The 13,785-nt window shown below is 37.7% G+C and overlaps 1 protein-coding gene across 1 annotated transcript; it reads right to left on the bottom strand.

Moving 5' to 3' along the window:
• Positions 1-356: 356 nt before the first annotated feature.
• Positions 357-9,701, bottom strand: dnajb6a (DnaJ heat shock protein family (Hsp40) member B6a). The gene is made up of 8 exons (XM_077536204.1): positions 9,518-9,701; positions 7,751-7,854; positions 5,968-6,077; positions 5,773-5,838; positions 2,909-3,016; positions 2,674-2,820; positions 2,370-2,577; positions 357-1,174 (listed from the first exon to the last, which is right to left on the bottom strand). The coding sequence occupies exons 2-8, from the start codon at positions 7,813-7,815 to the stop codon at positions 1,069-1,071; spliced, it is 810 nt and encodes a 269-aa protein (XP_077392330.1). The 5' UTR covers positions 7,816-7,854; positions 9,518-9,701; the 3' UTR covers positions 357-1,068.
• Between the last annotated feature and the right edge of the window lie 4,084 nt (positions 9,702-13,785).

The following is a 13,785-nucleotide window of genomic DNA, read 5'->3' as shown; positions in this document are numbered from 1 at the left end:
TTAAATTACTATTTTTGGTTTCTTACTGATGACGAACACTTTGTGAGTGCTCTCGGTGAGACATGCTCCATAAATAAAATTTTGAACTAAAACGATTGTGATAAAGAAAATATTTCATGGCCCTAAAACTATCCTGTCTACAAAATTGTTGCCAGTACACCTCTGCATAGGCACTAACACTCCTTGCACACTCTGACAATGAGCGCTACTGTAGTGGATTTTAAATTACACTTATAAAATAAAACAAAACAAAACAAAACAAAAAGAAAAAAAGTTCCCTGAGGTCACACACACCATACTGGCATTGCATGGCACTGTTTCCCCTATTTGAGAACCAAACATCAGGACGCCCAAAACAGAATGAAACTTAAATTTATTGGTTTACAAAGTACACTAAAGTTCTGAATCAATATACAGGATAATTTATAGAATGACTCAAGTTGTGTATCATATGCAGCTTTAACATTAAGACTTAACATCAACAGGTATACATGCATCATTAAATAAACAAAACATACAAAAGACATCATACCAGCATTGGAATAAAAAAACAAAACAAACTAAAAACAGGTTAGACAAGCAAACAAAGAGGGGGGGTGATGCTTTTATTAAGTCTACCCATGTTATCGTAATCATTTAGACACTTTTGTAATATTCACAAGGAAAGCAGAGTTAGACTTTTTTGGAATGCTGTGAGCCATCTGACACACACAACGAGTGTATACATAAAATACTGGAATATGGGGGTCAGGGGTCAGAATAACATTGTGGTCCCACACACTGAAGCGTCAATACCAACCTTAGCCAAAATTCAAGGTCAGTTTCCATTCAAACGTATTTAAACAAAATGCATAGTCATCCAAATCCACAGATGTTAAGCATCAGGTAACAACGTCTGCCAGAAGAAACCATCAATGGAAATTTAACACAACTAAAGTATGTACATAAAAAGAAAAAAAAAAAAAGCCACACTATTATTACAATTCTTTGTTGCTTTTTGTTGTTGCCGATGTTTGTTTTCAAGCTCAAGTTTGTTGGTATGTCTGTGCTGAGGTAACTCTTGGTTCATTACTTGTGTTCCAGTCGTAGCAGCTGCTCTTTACCATTGATGGTTAATGACCTCAGCTGACCATCCTCCTCCACCTCGATCCGCTCTTGACCGTTCTCTATGATCCTGGAGAAGGACAACATAACACACAACACCACACCGGCTAAATTGTTGGTGAAGGACAACATAACACACAACATGACACCCGCTAAATTGTTGGTGACTTTTTGCTAATAAGGAGAAAAACAAAACACACACAATGATCCTTGAAACTGTTGAGATTGGAAATTGCTGAAATCCACAGGGGTGCGACCCTATTTATACAAAACAGAAAAAAAATTCTGATTGCGTTCCATTTTAACATCATGCATACAAACTGCAATCCTGTTAGCCCAAACTGTAGCTTTTATATTCTATGCACTGTATCTTTGGCTTGAGAGTATGTTTTATAGGACTAATGTGTCTTTTCTGGTCACAGTAAATGTACATGTTGCTGGAGAAATGTTTTAAAGCTCATTATGTTGAGCAACACAGGCAACAAAAGACCTGTGCTCTTAAATCATGGCATTTTGGTGCAGATTTTGTTATTTATTTATTTATTTATTTTTTTTTAATACATTTTTTGCTCGACTTCACTTGGTCAGACAGGTTCTATTTAGTAGATTTCTTGATTCAACAGGTCTGGACACATGGAGAAATGTGATTAGCAACAGTAAATTCTGGTTTTAAGAACAGGGAAGGCAGGTACTTTTCCACAGGAGCTCAGGTAGCTTTGAATAGCTAATAACGTCGTTAATGAATAACATCTGTTCCTATACTTTTGCACATTTGTAAAGTAGGCGTGCTCAAATAAAAGGTCCTCTGTACCAAGCTTTTTAACACATCTAGATGAAAATACCATAATAAATAAAAGCTGGAATTTTGCACGTTTTTCCTCCTATTTATCTTTTGATCGAAAACCCAAATGTCTTCAGTAAACAAAAACTTGACTGTTCCAATACTTTTGGAGGGGACTGTATGAGATGGAAAATACACTTTTATGTTAATTTCTGTCACTTAAAAAAACAACAACAATCAAATATAGATAGCATTTTAAGGGGAATACCCTACAAAAAAACATGTTGTTAAGGTGGTTTATGAACAAGAGCAAATATTTGTCATGAAGGTGTTCAAGGGGGCAGTAAACTCAAGGAGGCCACAAAAGGGTAAGAGTATGATCTTAAACCTTTGCAACCTGATGTGCCTTAACATACCAAATTTGATGATATATATAAATAAAAATTAATAGGATTAGACTGGATTTAATTGAATGATTGTTTACCTTTTAGTAGTGATCTTTCTGCCATTGGTGATTTTGGTGGAAGTAGACACGGAACGAAAGTTACCCATTCCTCCTCCACCACCACCTCCCCCAAAGGAGCTGCTGGAGAAAGAGGTGAAGCCCCCGCCTCCTAGACTCCCCATGGTCGTCATGTGACCCATATGACCCATGTGACCCATTGGGCTCATGGACCCAAACGAACCAAAGCCTGGGAAAAACATAAAAAAAATACATAAAATAAATCATAAAATCTAAGATACAAATACAGAGGAAATTCTATTGACGATTGCTGTCGGTTTCTTACCGGGATCAAAAGGTGAAAAGCCAGCACCAAAGGGAGGAAATCCTACAAAGCCCCCTAAAAATGAGCCCCCTGTCCGGCTTCGACTTGTCCGATTTTGGTGGCGTCGGCCATTGCCAAAAAACGGATCATCTCCAAATGGATCTGCACCTTGAAGAACAAGAGACGAGAGAATGCCAGCAAACGTCTGAAATCAACAGTTCAATCATCAGGAAAACCACAAACAAATTGGACTTACCAAAAAGGTCTGCAAATGGGTCCCCGCCAAAGAACTCCCGAAAGACATCTTCCGGGTTGCGGAATGTGAAGGGTTCTTGGAAATGATCGCCATTGTGGAAGTGGCTCCCTGTAACATATTCAATCAAATAATTGGTTAAATATTGATTACCGGTATATAAAAACTACTGAGAGGTCTGGTTAGCTGCATGACAAGTGCTTAATCCAGTTTGTGATAAATAATGTATATAAGGGACCAAAATAAAAAAAACAACACTTTTTTGTTGGCTTTTTTTTTTTTTTTTTTTTTTTTTTTCATAAATTAGCTAATTAACACATTCACTGCCACCCCAGCAAAAATGCATCATTTGACGTCTTTTTCTGTCAATGGCAGTGAATGAGTTAATAAGTTATCCAAATTTCATTCTGCCAAATATCAGAATCACATTGGCTTAAAAAATCCTTATCTGTCAGGCCCTGATGTATGCATATACGCTATGTTCTTCTCATATTCTTAGCATAACACCCCTTGTTGAGGCTGGTCATCTTTTTGAATATCCATCCAGCTATCCATTTTCCTATAGCAAAAATTAAAAAAATAAATAAAAAACCACCACCACCAAAAAGTCAAAGAAAAGGCAAAACAGCTTTTAAGTTTGCTCAAGTGCTACCCGATATGCTGCTGACATGACATCATGTATCAGAAGTTAGAACGAGAGTTACGAATGTAACTACGGTTCTATCAGTCCCGAACGATAGCTGGTTCCCATCCCATTTTATACATGGGGATGATGTCATACGGAACTATGGTGTACATGTCCCTTTTTTGGGATTATTACTCCAGTGACGCATGCGCGTGGGGGATTTCCGTGCTTTTAAGCACCGCCTACTGGCGGTCGAGAGGGACGAAATAGAAAACACAAGCATAAAACTTTAAAAGACAGAATGTCCACGAATTATGCAACCTCAGGGATGTTTTACTCACTCAAAGTTCCTTTCATGAAAATAAGTGGGTTACCCGAACATTTTTTTTTTTTTTTTGCATTTTTAATCCAACTTTCTTTATTAATTTTCACCCAAAGACATAAAGTAGACATCATAACCAGCTTGGTTTCATTACAATTTTACATCTATTAACCCAATATCCCAACCCTTGAACTCACCCAACCCAGATCTAGACAGACAGTGCAGCGATCTAGTAGCTAGCTGCATACGGAGACAACACACCACTCACACACAAGAGGGAAGGAGGGAGGGAAAAAAAAAAAAAAAAGTAGGTACAGCCTAATCCACCCCTGCCTGAGAAAGCAGAATAACAGTATCAGCAAATAGCAGAAAAGGTTGCCAGTTCTCCTTAAATTTGTTAATACAACCATTCAGTGAACATTAAGTTTTTCCAACTTTAAATTAAAAAGTACTTCCTTCATCCACAAGTCATGGGATGGGGGACTGGGGAGTTTCCACCTCAATAGAATGAGCCTACGAGCTAGTAAAGTCGTGATGGCAAGGGCCTGCTTCAGGGGACCAGATACTGTTGTGTCAGGAGGAGCGCCGAAGATAGCCGAAAGCGAATTAGGAGGAACAGTTTAGCCATATGCTTGGCTAAGTGTATTAAAAACCTCTCTCCAAAAGACACTTAAAACATGTGAATAAAATTTGCCGTTGATTGCCCACACCTATTACAAATGTCACAAACTGCAGGATAGATTTTAGACAAGCATTTGTATAATGTATTTTATAAAACACCTTACATTGGATTAAAGCATGACGGGCACAAATTGAGGATGAATGTATTAATTTCACGATCAGATTCCATTGCTGTTCAGATGAAGTCATCTGTAAGTCGCCTTCCCAACTTCTTTGAAAAACATCAAGTGATTTTAAAATGATTCCATCAAGTATTTTATACAAGACTAAAATGCATTTACGCTGTTGAGGGTCTATTCCCAGTACAACATCCAAAAAGGTTTCCGGGAACAGTTTCTTGACATAATCTCTAGCCTGTAGATAACGAGAAAAAAAAAAAGTGAATTGGGTAGATCAAATTTTGATGATAGGTCAGAAAAAGCTTAAAAAAAATAAAAAAAATAAAAATCCTCTAATTGTCCGAAGCCCTTCATCATACCAATTTCTGAAGGCGATATGAGTATTTGAAGGTATAAAGTTACAGTTTTTTTTACTAAAGGTGTTAAAATAGACGGTCCAAGAAGCCACAAACATTTTCTAAACTGCCTCCAAATGGCTATGGTTTTCCAAATTATTGGGTTATTCCTAAAGTGGGATAAAGACAAAGGAAGCGACGAGATAAGTATTAACAAAAAAGAATAGTGGCTAGATGATTTTTCCATTTGTACCCAGGCTGGCATTGAATTATCCTCATCACACGCCCAGTTTAAGAGTTTCTGAATATTGGCTGCCCAATAATATTGTCTGAAATTAGGTAGGGCAAGACCGCCATCATCTTTGGAGGACTGGAGTATTGATTTACGGATTCTTGCGGACTTCCCACCCCACAAAAAATGTGAGATAGCTGTATCCAGCTTGTCAAAAAAATGACTTGTTAAGGAGAATGGGGACATGTTGAAAAAGGTACAGAAATTCAGGAAATACAGTCATATTCATTAAATTCACACGTCCCATTAACGAGAGTGGTAATGAAGACCACTGGTCCAAATCCTTCCCAGCACAGTCCAATAATGATAAGAAGTTCTGTTTAACCATGTCAGTCATAGATGCAGAGACAAAAACCCCAAGATAGGAGGGTTAGGAGGAAGAATTGAGAGGAAACAACGGACTTTTTTGATAGTTCAGCACAGCTTGTAGCCAGAAAATGTACCATACTGGTCTAATATTTGTTTGCATTTTTCTGTCAAATGATTACATTACCTCGCCCTCGAGCACCCGCCGTCAGTCCTTCTTTGCCATATAGATCATATGTGCTCCTCTTGTTCACTGAGTGGAAAAAAAGCTCACCAATTAGAAAACAATGACCCCTATAATGCAAATCAACAAGACCGTTGAAAAATGAAGTTATCAATGTACACATTGAAAAGTTTCAAGTGACATCAAGACGTTACAAACCATCAGACAGCACTTCATAAGCCTCAGACAGCTCCTTAAATTTCTTCTCAGCCTCTTCTTTGTTTTCTGGGTTTTTATCAGGGTGCCACCTCAGGGCCAGTTTTCTGTACCTGCGAAAGGTCAGCGAGAAAATAACAATCCGTGTGATGTGTTAATACACGTGCAGGGTCGGGGAAATGTGGCCCATTTGGGATGTCTTTCAAACAGAGCTGAAGGTGTCACATTATTACGTATCAACACACAACTTGCTTTATTTTACTAACACAACCCCACAGTGCGTCTCTATTTGAGTCACTCAGTCCGCCTACATCTGTTTTTTGTTGTTGTTGGTGCTGATGACAGATTTGTGAGTGGCCGCCATGATTAGCACACCATAATTTCATTGTGTGTTCCTATTAACTGTTGTTCTGTCAGCGAGAATTGTTGCACCCAGTACAGCTTGTACATCTTGTATCTTTGCCCGTGTCTCATTGTAATATGTACAATCAAACTTTCTAAGCTACAATAGATAATTCTACCCACGATTGAGCAGATTTTGTTTGAGACGACCAAAATTGGACCGAGTCGAACAGGCCTAACAGGTGCTAGCGGGTGTGCTTGGTTAAGAAGGCACACCCACATTGTTTACACATCAGAATGGGCGGAGGTTGTTGGATTACTTGTCTTGATACATTCAAAACAAATTATATCTTTTGAGAGGTTTAAAAAAAAGCAACAGGATGTGCATTCAGGATGATGAATTACTTGATGAAATGCCATTAGTGGTTTCCTTTGATCACGTCCACAGTTGAAGCAACACAAACAGATAGATTAACAATTACTGCACGGTCAAATGGGTCAAACAAATAAATATACCCTAAGTATTGTGAGGGTGTTGACAGTAGACATGGGCCAATTATCGGGTTGACGGTTAACGTCAATGACTTAATACCATCTCACCGGTGTATGAGCTGGTCTTCGTTTTTTATGGAGGTGACTATTAAGAATTTCAACAATATATCTTAGTCCTGTTTTTCGTCTAATTTATGTTGTAACAGTTCTGATTTGTGGGGTGTGGGATCACTGGGTTGGGTCACGGTGGGTGGTTAAAGTGGAGGGAGTAGTTGGTTGACTTGGATAATTATTATTATTTTTTATTTTTTATTTTTTATTTTATTTTTTAAATCGGTTGATTTCAAATTGCAATTTTTTTTGTAAAGTACCAAAAAACATTTGCATAAGGTTGACTTGACACAATATGATTGGCTGCTTACAGAGTTAAATTAAACGAGATGCTTCTTTTAACTTAAGAGGCCAGAACACTCGACTGATTTTTTCTTCTATTTATTAATGTGCACTGTTCTTTAAAAATAAAAACGTGCCGCCAGCGGGTAATTAGCCTGCCAGGTCTTTTCAAAAAATAACTGACCAGTGGTTGGTTACTCTGACTTAAATCAGTCGACATTTTTTTCCAAAGATAAAATAGATCGTGTTAAAACAAATATTTGCCCAATATTAAAAAAAAGAAAAAAAAAAAGAAAAAGAAAAAAAAAAGGACAGTTAAGAGATGTTATTTCAATACTGCAATATTTTTGCTCACGGGTATCATACCGTCAGAATCTAACATCGACCAATACCTAGCCCTAGTTGAAGCCTATATATTCCAAAACGTTCATTAGCTTCATAATGACTTTGTCTTGGCACTTTTCAGAAAACTGAATTATTTTACTCAACCTCCCACGCTTTTTATTTTCTTTGCCAATTATAGACTACAAATGTCAACTTGTAAAACTTATCCACTGACGATTTCTTGATGTCGTCTGCAGACGCATCTCTCCGCACTCCTAGAATCTGGTAGTAGTCCACCATAGTGAGTGGCTGAAGAGCACGACAATAGGCTTGAGGAACCTAAAAGGAAAAATGATAATATTGTACATTGGGATGGAACACAAAACAAAACAAAATCTTTACTAAAATGTTGCTGATGCAAGGTGAATTAATATCTATATTAGCGTATATGTTTTGTTTTACGCCTTCACTCATTTATTGCTGCGAATGAGAGCAGTATGTCAGTGCTGTTTTGACTGTCTATGATGGTTCAGCTGCAAGAAGGGAACCCGCAAAGCGCTTTGCCTCCCAACATGGAGCTGAATGCATCCCAGAGGAGATATGAAGTAGGATAAGAGTTGGTGCCAAAAAGTAAAGTGAATTATGAGAGGAAAATAGATGGGGTAAGAAAATTTTAACCACTCTTTTGGTATGCATTATACGCACCTACAGAAAAGCAATGGGGCTGTCAGAAAAGGAAAGTTGTTTGGTTTGAAACTCAGTTTATCAAATATGAGTGATGTCATGCACGCTGTGATGGCATAATATTATCCCAGTGCCCTAAAATCATCAAAAGGAGAAACTTTTACTCCTCTCATCTCTAAACAGATAAACTTCAAAATAAAATGTGCAACAAAGGGGAATACAAATCCATACCTCCTTTATGTTAAGTGCAAATGCAAAAGGAACTATGGTGCAATTCACCTGGAAGAGGTTTTGTCTGGGTAGTTGTGATTGTATTATAGTTTGTGCGTTTGTTGTGCATATATTTGGTGTGCATTACATTGTACAGTTTATTTTAAATAAATTTGAAATTGCTTTTGCCTTGTTTTACTCTTGTCGCCACTTAATTGCTAACCTTGCTCTCGCAAGATGAATCTGGCTATAGCCAGGTTACTTAATTGCCATACCTGGATACTTTTATATCACAGAGCTATTTCTTCATCATTGTTTTACCTTAAATATTATACTGTCTTGCAAACCATGCAAAATAACAATTTATCTTTAACATTGACTTTGGCAATTTATTTCATTTTGTCATCTTACTCATGCACGCATAAAAATGTTCTTAAACACAAAATATATACATAAAACAGCGTACCAATATAATGTAAGTAATTTAGTTGCATCAATGACACCAAATCCCTTGAATACTGAATATTGGTGTCAGTCTATGGAACAATTTGGATTGTAAAGCAAAATCTTCTCAATCTATTTGTATTTTTAAAACATGAATAAAAGCATATTTACTGCAAAAATATATATCATAAAAGGACATGCAGTTGAATTATTTTTTTTATTTTTTGGTAGTATTGTAACACCAAAAGCGTCTTGACCGCTTGCTGTCATTGATTTTGTGTTGATTCTTTTTTGTGTGTGTTGATTAGAGGCAGACAAAACAAGCTTTACTTCTTTCTGTCCCGTTTCATTTCTTTTATTTGAAAGAGTGAAATAAAGTGATTTGATTTGAATACTCATGTTAAGAAATTGTAGGTGACGTTTGCTTTGTGCGACCGCTTCAACCTTACATAACTACATCAAAAGACGTAGGTCTCCCCTACTCAGAATCTACCTGCGAGATTATTAAATATACCAGCTCAGTAAAACATGATCAAAGTTTATTAGCAATGTGGTCGTGGGTGGCCGGTTAGCTTCTGAGCTCCTTGACGTATAGTGGTCCAAGGCTAGCTTAGCATTGTACGGTTGTAAACATCACATATGCGCACTGTTCATGTCGTCTTACCTAAAACAGATTCGTCGATTTCCGACGTCAGACGATACGTGCAGTTGCCACAGAATTCCTGGTGGTAAGGCCTTTGAAGCTAAACAGGGTTGTTCTTGCCACAGTATACAGTTTCTTGGATTAGTCGCATCGTCCAGTTACTACGTCTTCTTCAGCCGAATGTGCTGTGCGGTGGCTTTTTTCAACTCCGCCAGACACCCTGCCGCCAACTGGACGCAATAGGTACTGAAAATATTGAAACATCGTTTTTCATCATGGCCCTTTTAAAATATACACATTTGTGTTTCAGTTTCTTTTCCAACTTTAAAACTTAACTAAGTATAAATTGTACAATTTCAACCATCCAACAGTATGGAACACTTACAATAAGATTTGTTATTGGGGGGGGGGGGGGGGGGGGGGTGTCATTGTGGAAAAAGCTGCGTTGACATGGAAACAAATATTGGCATTGTAAAACAAGTATTGGCATTGTAAAAGGTTGTAATTAAAAATAAAATACAGACATAAAAAAACTATTTTCTTTAAGCATATTTTTTGTATTATGATGTCTTTTTGAATGCCGGGGCTTTGATCGTGAGAACCACCACGTTTGAAACTATTTTATGCATCATGTCATAAATAAAATGTAAAAAACATAAAAAAATTGATAATATAATAATAATAATAATAATAATAATAATAATAATAATAATAATAATAATAAATACAATTAAAAGATCAAAATAAAAAAGGGTCTGGATTTATGTTTTTGATATTTTTCGTCTAATACATTGTGTTAAAAGTAACTATTGTGATTTTGTCATGTTGCTCAAGTTGTAATTAATATATATTTTTTATGACTCAGGTAAGTAAGAACCCAATCAATAGAAAAAAGCAAATTTTATTTATTTATTTTTTTAGTTTTTTTTTGCTGTTTTTACACGTTCTATCCATAAATTCATTAATCCATCTTTGTAACAATTTCAGGAAACCATACTACCCACCGTTAAAATCGGAGTTAATACTTTGAATATTTGTGTGTGTGTGTGTGTGTGTAAGTCTCTTTTGGTTTGTACAAATAACAAAATGAGGAGACAAAGTCGAACATTTTGTACATTTACTTTGAATTACATATTAACAAATTGAATACAAGTATTTATTTTGAACATTTTTGTATACAGCATGAACATATAACAATACAACATGACTTTAAAAAAAAAAAGGAATATTTTGGTAAAATAAAAAAATAAAAAAAATTGAGTGGGGAAGCAATTGTGGGACTCAAACAAACAGTCACTCTTGGATCTATATCAAGTGTGAAGTCATGTTCACTCAAGTTATTGATGAACACTAGTATAAATCCTTGAATAAAGAAAGATGAAAATAACAATTGTTGGGATTGATTTTGACACCCACAACAGCCTGGAAAAAACATTGTAACACCATCCATCCATCCATTTTCTTGACCGCTTATTCCTCACAAGAGTCGCCTATCTCAGCTGGCTCTGGGCAGTAGGCGGGGGACACCCTGGACTGGTTGCCAGCCAATCGCAGACATTGTAGCACATTTCTGTAAAATCTACAGTAAAGAAAATAAATGAGGATTTTCTTGTTTTTAATTTTAAGGTATTTAAGTAACCTGGCAATAGCCAGATGGATATTCTCCGGAGTTTGTGAACTCAAAAATACCGCGAGAATTCATCTTGTGAGAGCAAGGTTAGTATTTAATTGTATACAGCAACGATTCCTAATTATGTTTTTTTTTCTCAAGTTGGAGGTCTTGAATTTTTACTTTTATGTGACTATGTAGAGTTGAAATCAGCCGTCTATAGAAATGTTCAAACAGACTGAATTAGGATTTAAAGTGGATAAAAACAGAGACCACATATTTTTTTTTACCTACATATTTTTTTTTTGTATTTGTTTATTTTCTCTAGATTAAACTATAGTTTCTCAGTAGTTTCCGTTTCTATGTCACTATTCCAGATCCATCCACTAGGAGGTGTAGTAACACTGAGGGAATAGATTAGCATTTGAGCACAAAGGAAATTGTTTTTTTTTGTTTTTTAAATTAAAACACCACTTCGGTCACATTTTTTCCTGGACTGATGGGTAGACGGATTGACGGACCAACGATTTAACGGACGGACTGACAGAACGACGGTTTGACGACGGACCGACGGATTGACGGATGGACCGACGAATTGACGGACGGACTGACGAACTGACGGATTGACGGACCGACGGATGGACTGACGGACCGACGGACGGACTGACGAACCGACGGACGGACTGACGAACCGACTAATTGACGGACGTACCGACGGCCGGACTGACGGATTCCCTGACGAACCGACGGATTAACCTACGGGCTGACGAACCGACGGACATACGGATTGGCTGACGGACCCACAGATAATCCGTCCGTCATTCCGTCGGTCCGTCCGTTAATCCGTCGTTTCGTCAGTCCGTCCGTCAATCCGTCGGTTCGTCAGTCAATCCGTCAGTCCGTCCGTCAATCCGTCGGTCCGTCCGTCAATCCGTCGGTTCGTCAGTCATTCCGTCAATCCGTCGGTCCGTCCGTCAATTCGTCGTTACGTCAGTCCGTCCGTCAAATCGTCGGTCTGTCCGTCAATCCGTCGGTCCGTCTATCCGTCACTCTGTCTACCCATCAGTGCGTCTATCCGTCTACCACCCGTCAATCTGTCAATCCGTCTGCCCGTCTTCCCACTACCCGTCAGTCCGTCAATCTGTCAGTTCGGGAAAAAATTTGACCGAAGTGGTATTTAAAAAAACAAAAAAAAAAACAAAAAAAACATAAGTTACAGAGGCAACATCTTTCTGAAACAATTTTCGTACATTGCAGCTATTGTTCTGTTTATAGGAGAAAAAAATTGCACCAATTTGTTAATTTTTTTAAATCAATAAATTAACTAGATCAAACTAACTTTACTAAGGTGCTAAACACCAGTTAACATGACTCTCTGGCCTTGACTCTGACCCTTCATCTTCATTGGATCTTTAAACCAAGGGCACCATTTAGAGGAGTTAAAAAAAAAAATATAATGTTGCAAGGGCTTCATGAGGCGATTTAGTCCGTTTTAAGGATTTGTTAAGTGACGATATCTTTTGAATTTCATTGGCTTTAAATTATATGACACGAGGAAACATCCAGTAAAAATACTTTTTACTTTTACTCGTGAAGTACGTTTTAGAGCCTGTACTTTTTTACTTTTAATCGAATAATTATTTGAATGAGTACTTTTACCAGTCATTTTTTTTAATGCAAGTAATTGTACTTTTACTCAAGTACAGAATGGTGTCCAGCTGTGACTTACTTGTGTGCTAGCTAATCCATGTCCGACTTGCTGTTACGACCGGTTCAGCTAGGGGAAGGGAATTAACACAAACGTCTGGGGCCAGTACTTTTTCTTTATGTAAATGATATTACAACCATTTGGTAATTGTTAAAATGTATTTTGTTTGCAGATGATACCGCTCTATTTTTTGCTGGGAAAAATATAATGTATTACATGTAATAGAGAAAGAGTTCAAGAACATTATGAAGTGGTTTAATGCCAACAGACTGTCTATAAATATTAATAGAACTAGATTTATGATATTCAGTTGTAAAAATATGGATATTGAAGTAATTCTGACAGTGCAGGGAATGGAAATAGAAAGGACAAATGAAATAAAGTTTCCTATTGGACTACGGTTCTATGAGTCCCGAACGACCGCCAGCATTGCTTGCCACTCAGAACCCTCGTGTTGATTTGCGCGTGAAAGGTTCTAGAGGATGTGTTCTGGCGACGTTCCCTTTTTATATACGGGACTACGTCAGCCGGAACTAGGTACGAGCATATTTTATTATTACTCGATGACGCTGTCGTGACAAGGGGAAACCGCCACCTGGCGGTTGGGAGGGACGAAATAGAACCCACATGGGCATGGAAAGTGCTGGTGAATGGGCAACCCAGATGGGGCCACCATGAAATCCCTGGACAAAAATGACGGTGCCCCTTATGCGCAACACAGATGGGGCCCATTCACCAGCACTTTCCATGCCCATGTGAGTTTTAGCTAGGGCCCACATGAGAACAACCTTGAGCCTATCTGGGTTGCCCAGATAGGGCCACCATGAAACAAACAACTGGCCAAAATTGCCCAAATGGGGCCCACTCACCAGACTATATCCAACCCACATGAGTGTGTTGGCAGAGTCACATGCATCAATTGTCAGTTATAGCGTTGGTCTGAGAGGTGCAGTACACCCCTGAATTGCAGTA

The sequence above is a fragment of the Festucalex cinctus genome, chromosome 1 (assembly GCF_051991245.1).
Source record: "Festucalex cinctus isolate MCC-2025b chromosome 1, RoL_Fcin_1.0, whole genome shotgun sequence".
NCBI lineage: Eukaryota > Metazoa > Chordata > Actinopteri > Syngnathiformes > Syngnathidae > Festucalex > Festucalex cinctus.
Note: the sequence above shows the minus strand (reverse complement) of the source record. Positions and strands in the feature narration are given on the sequence as shown.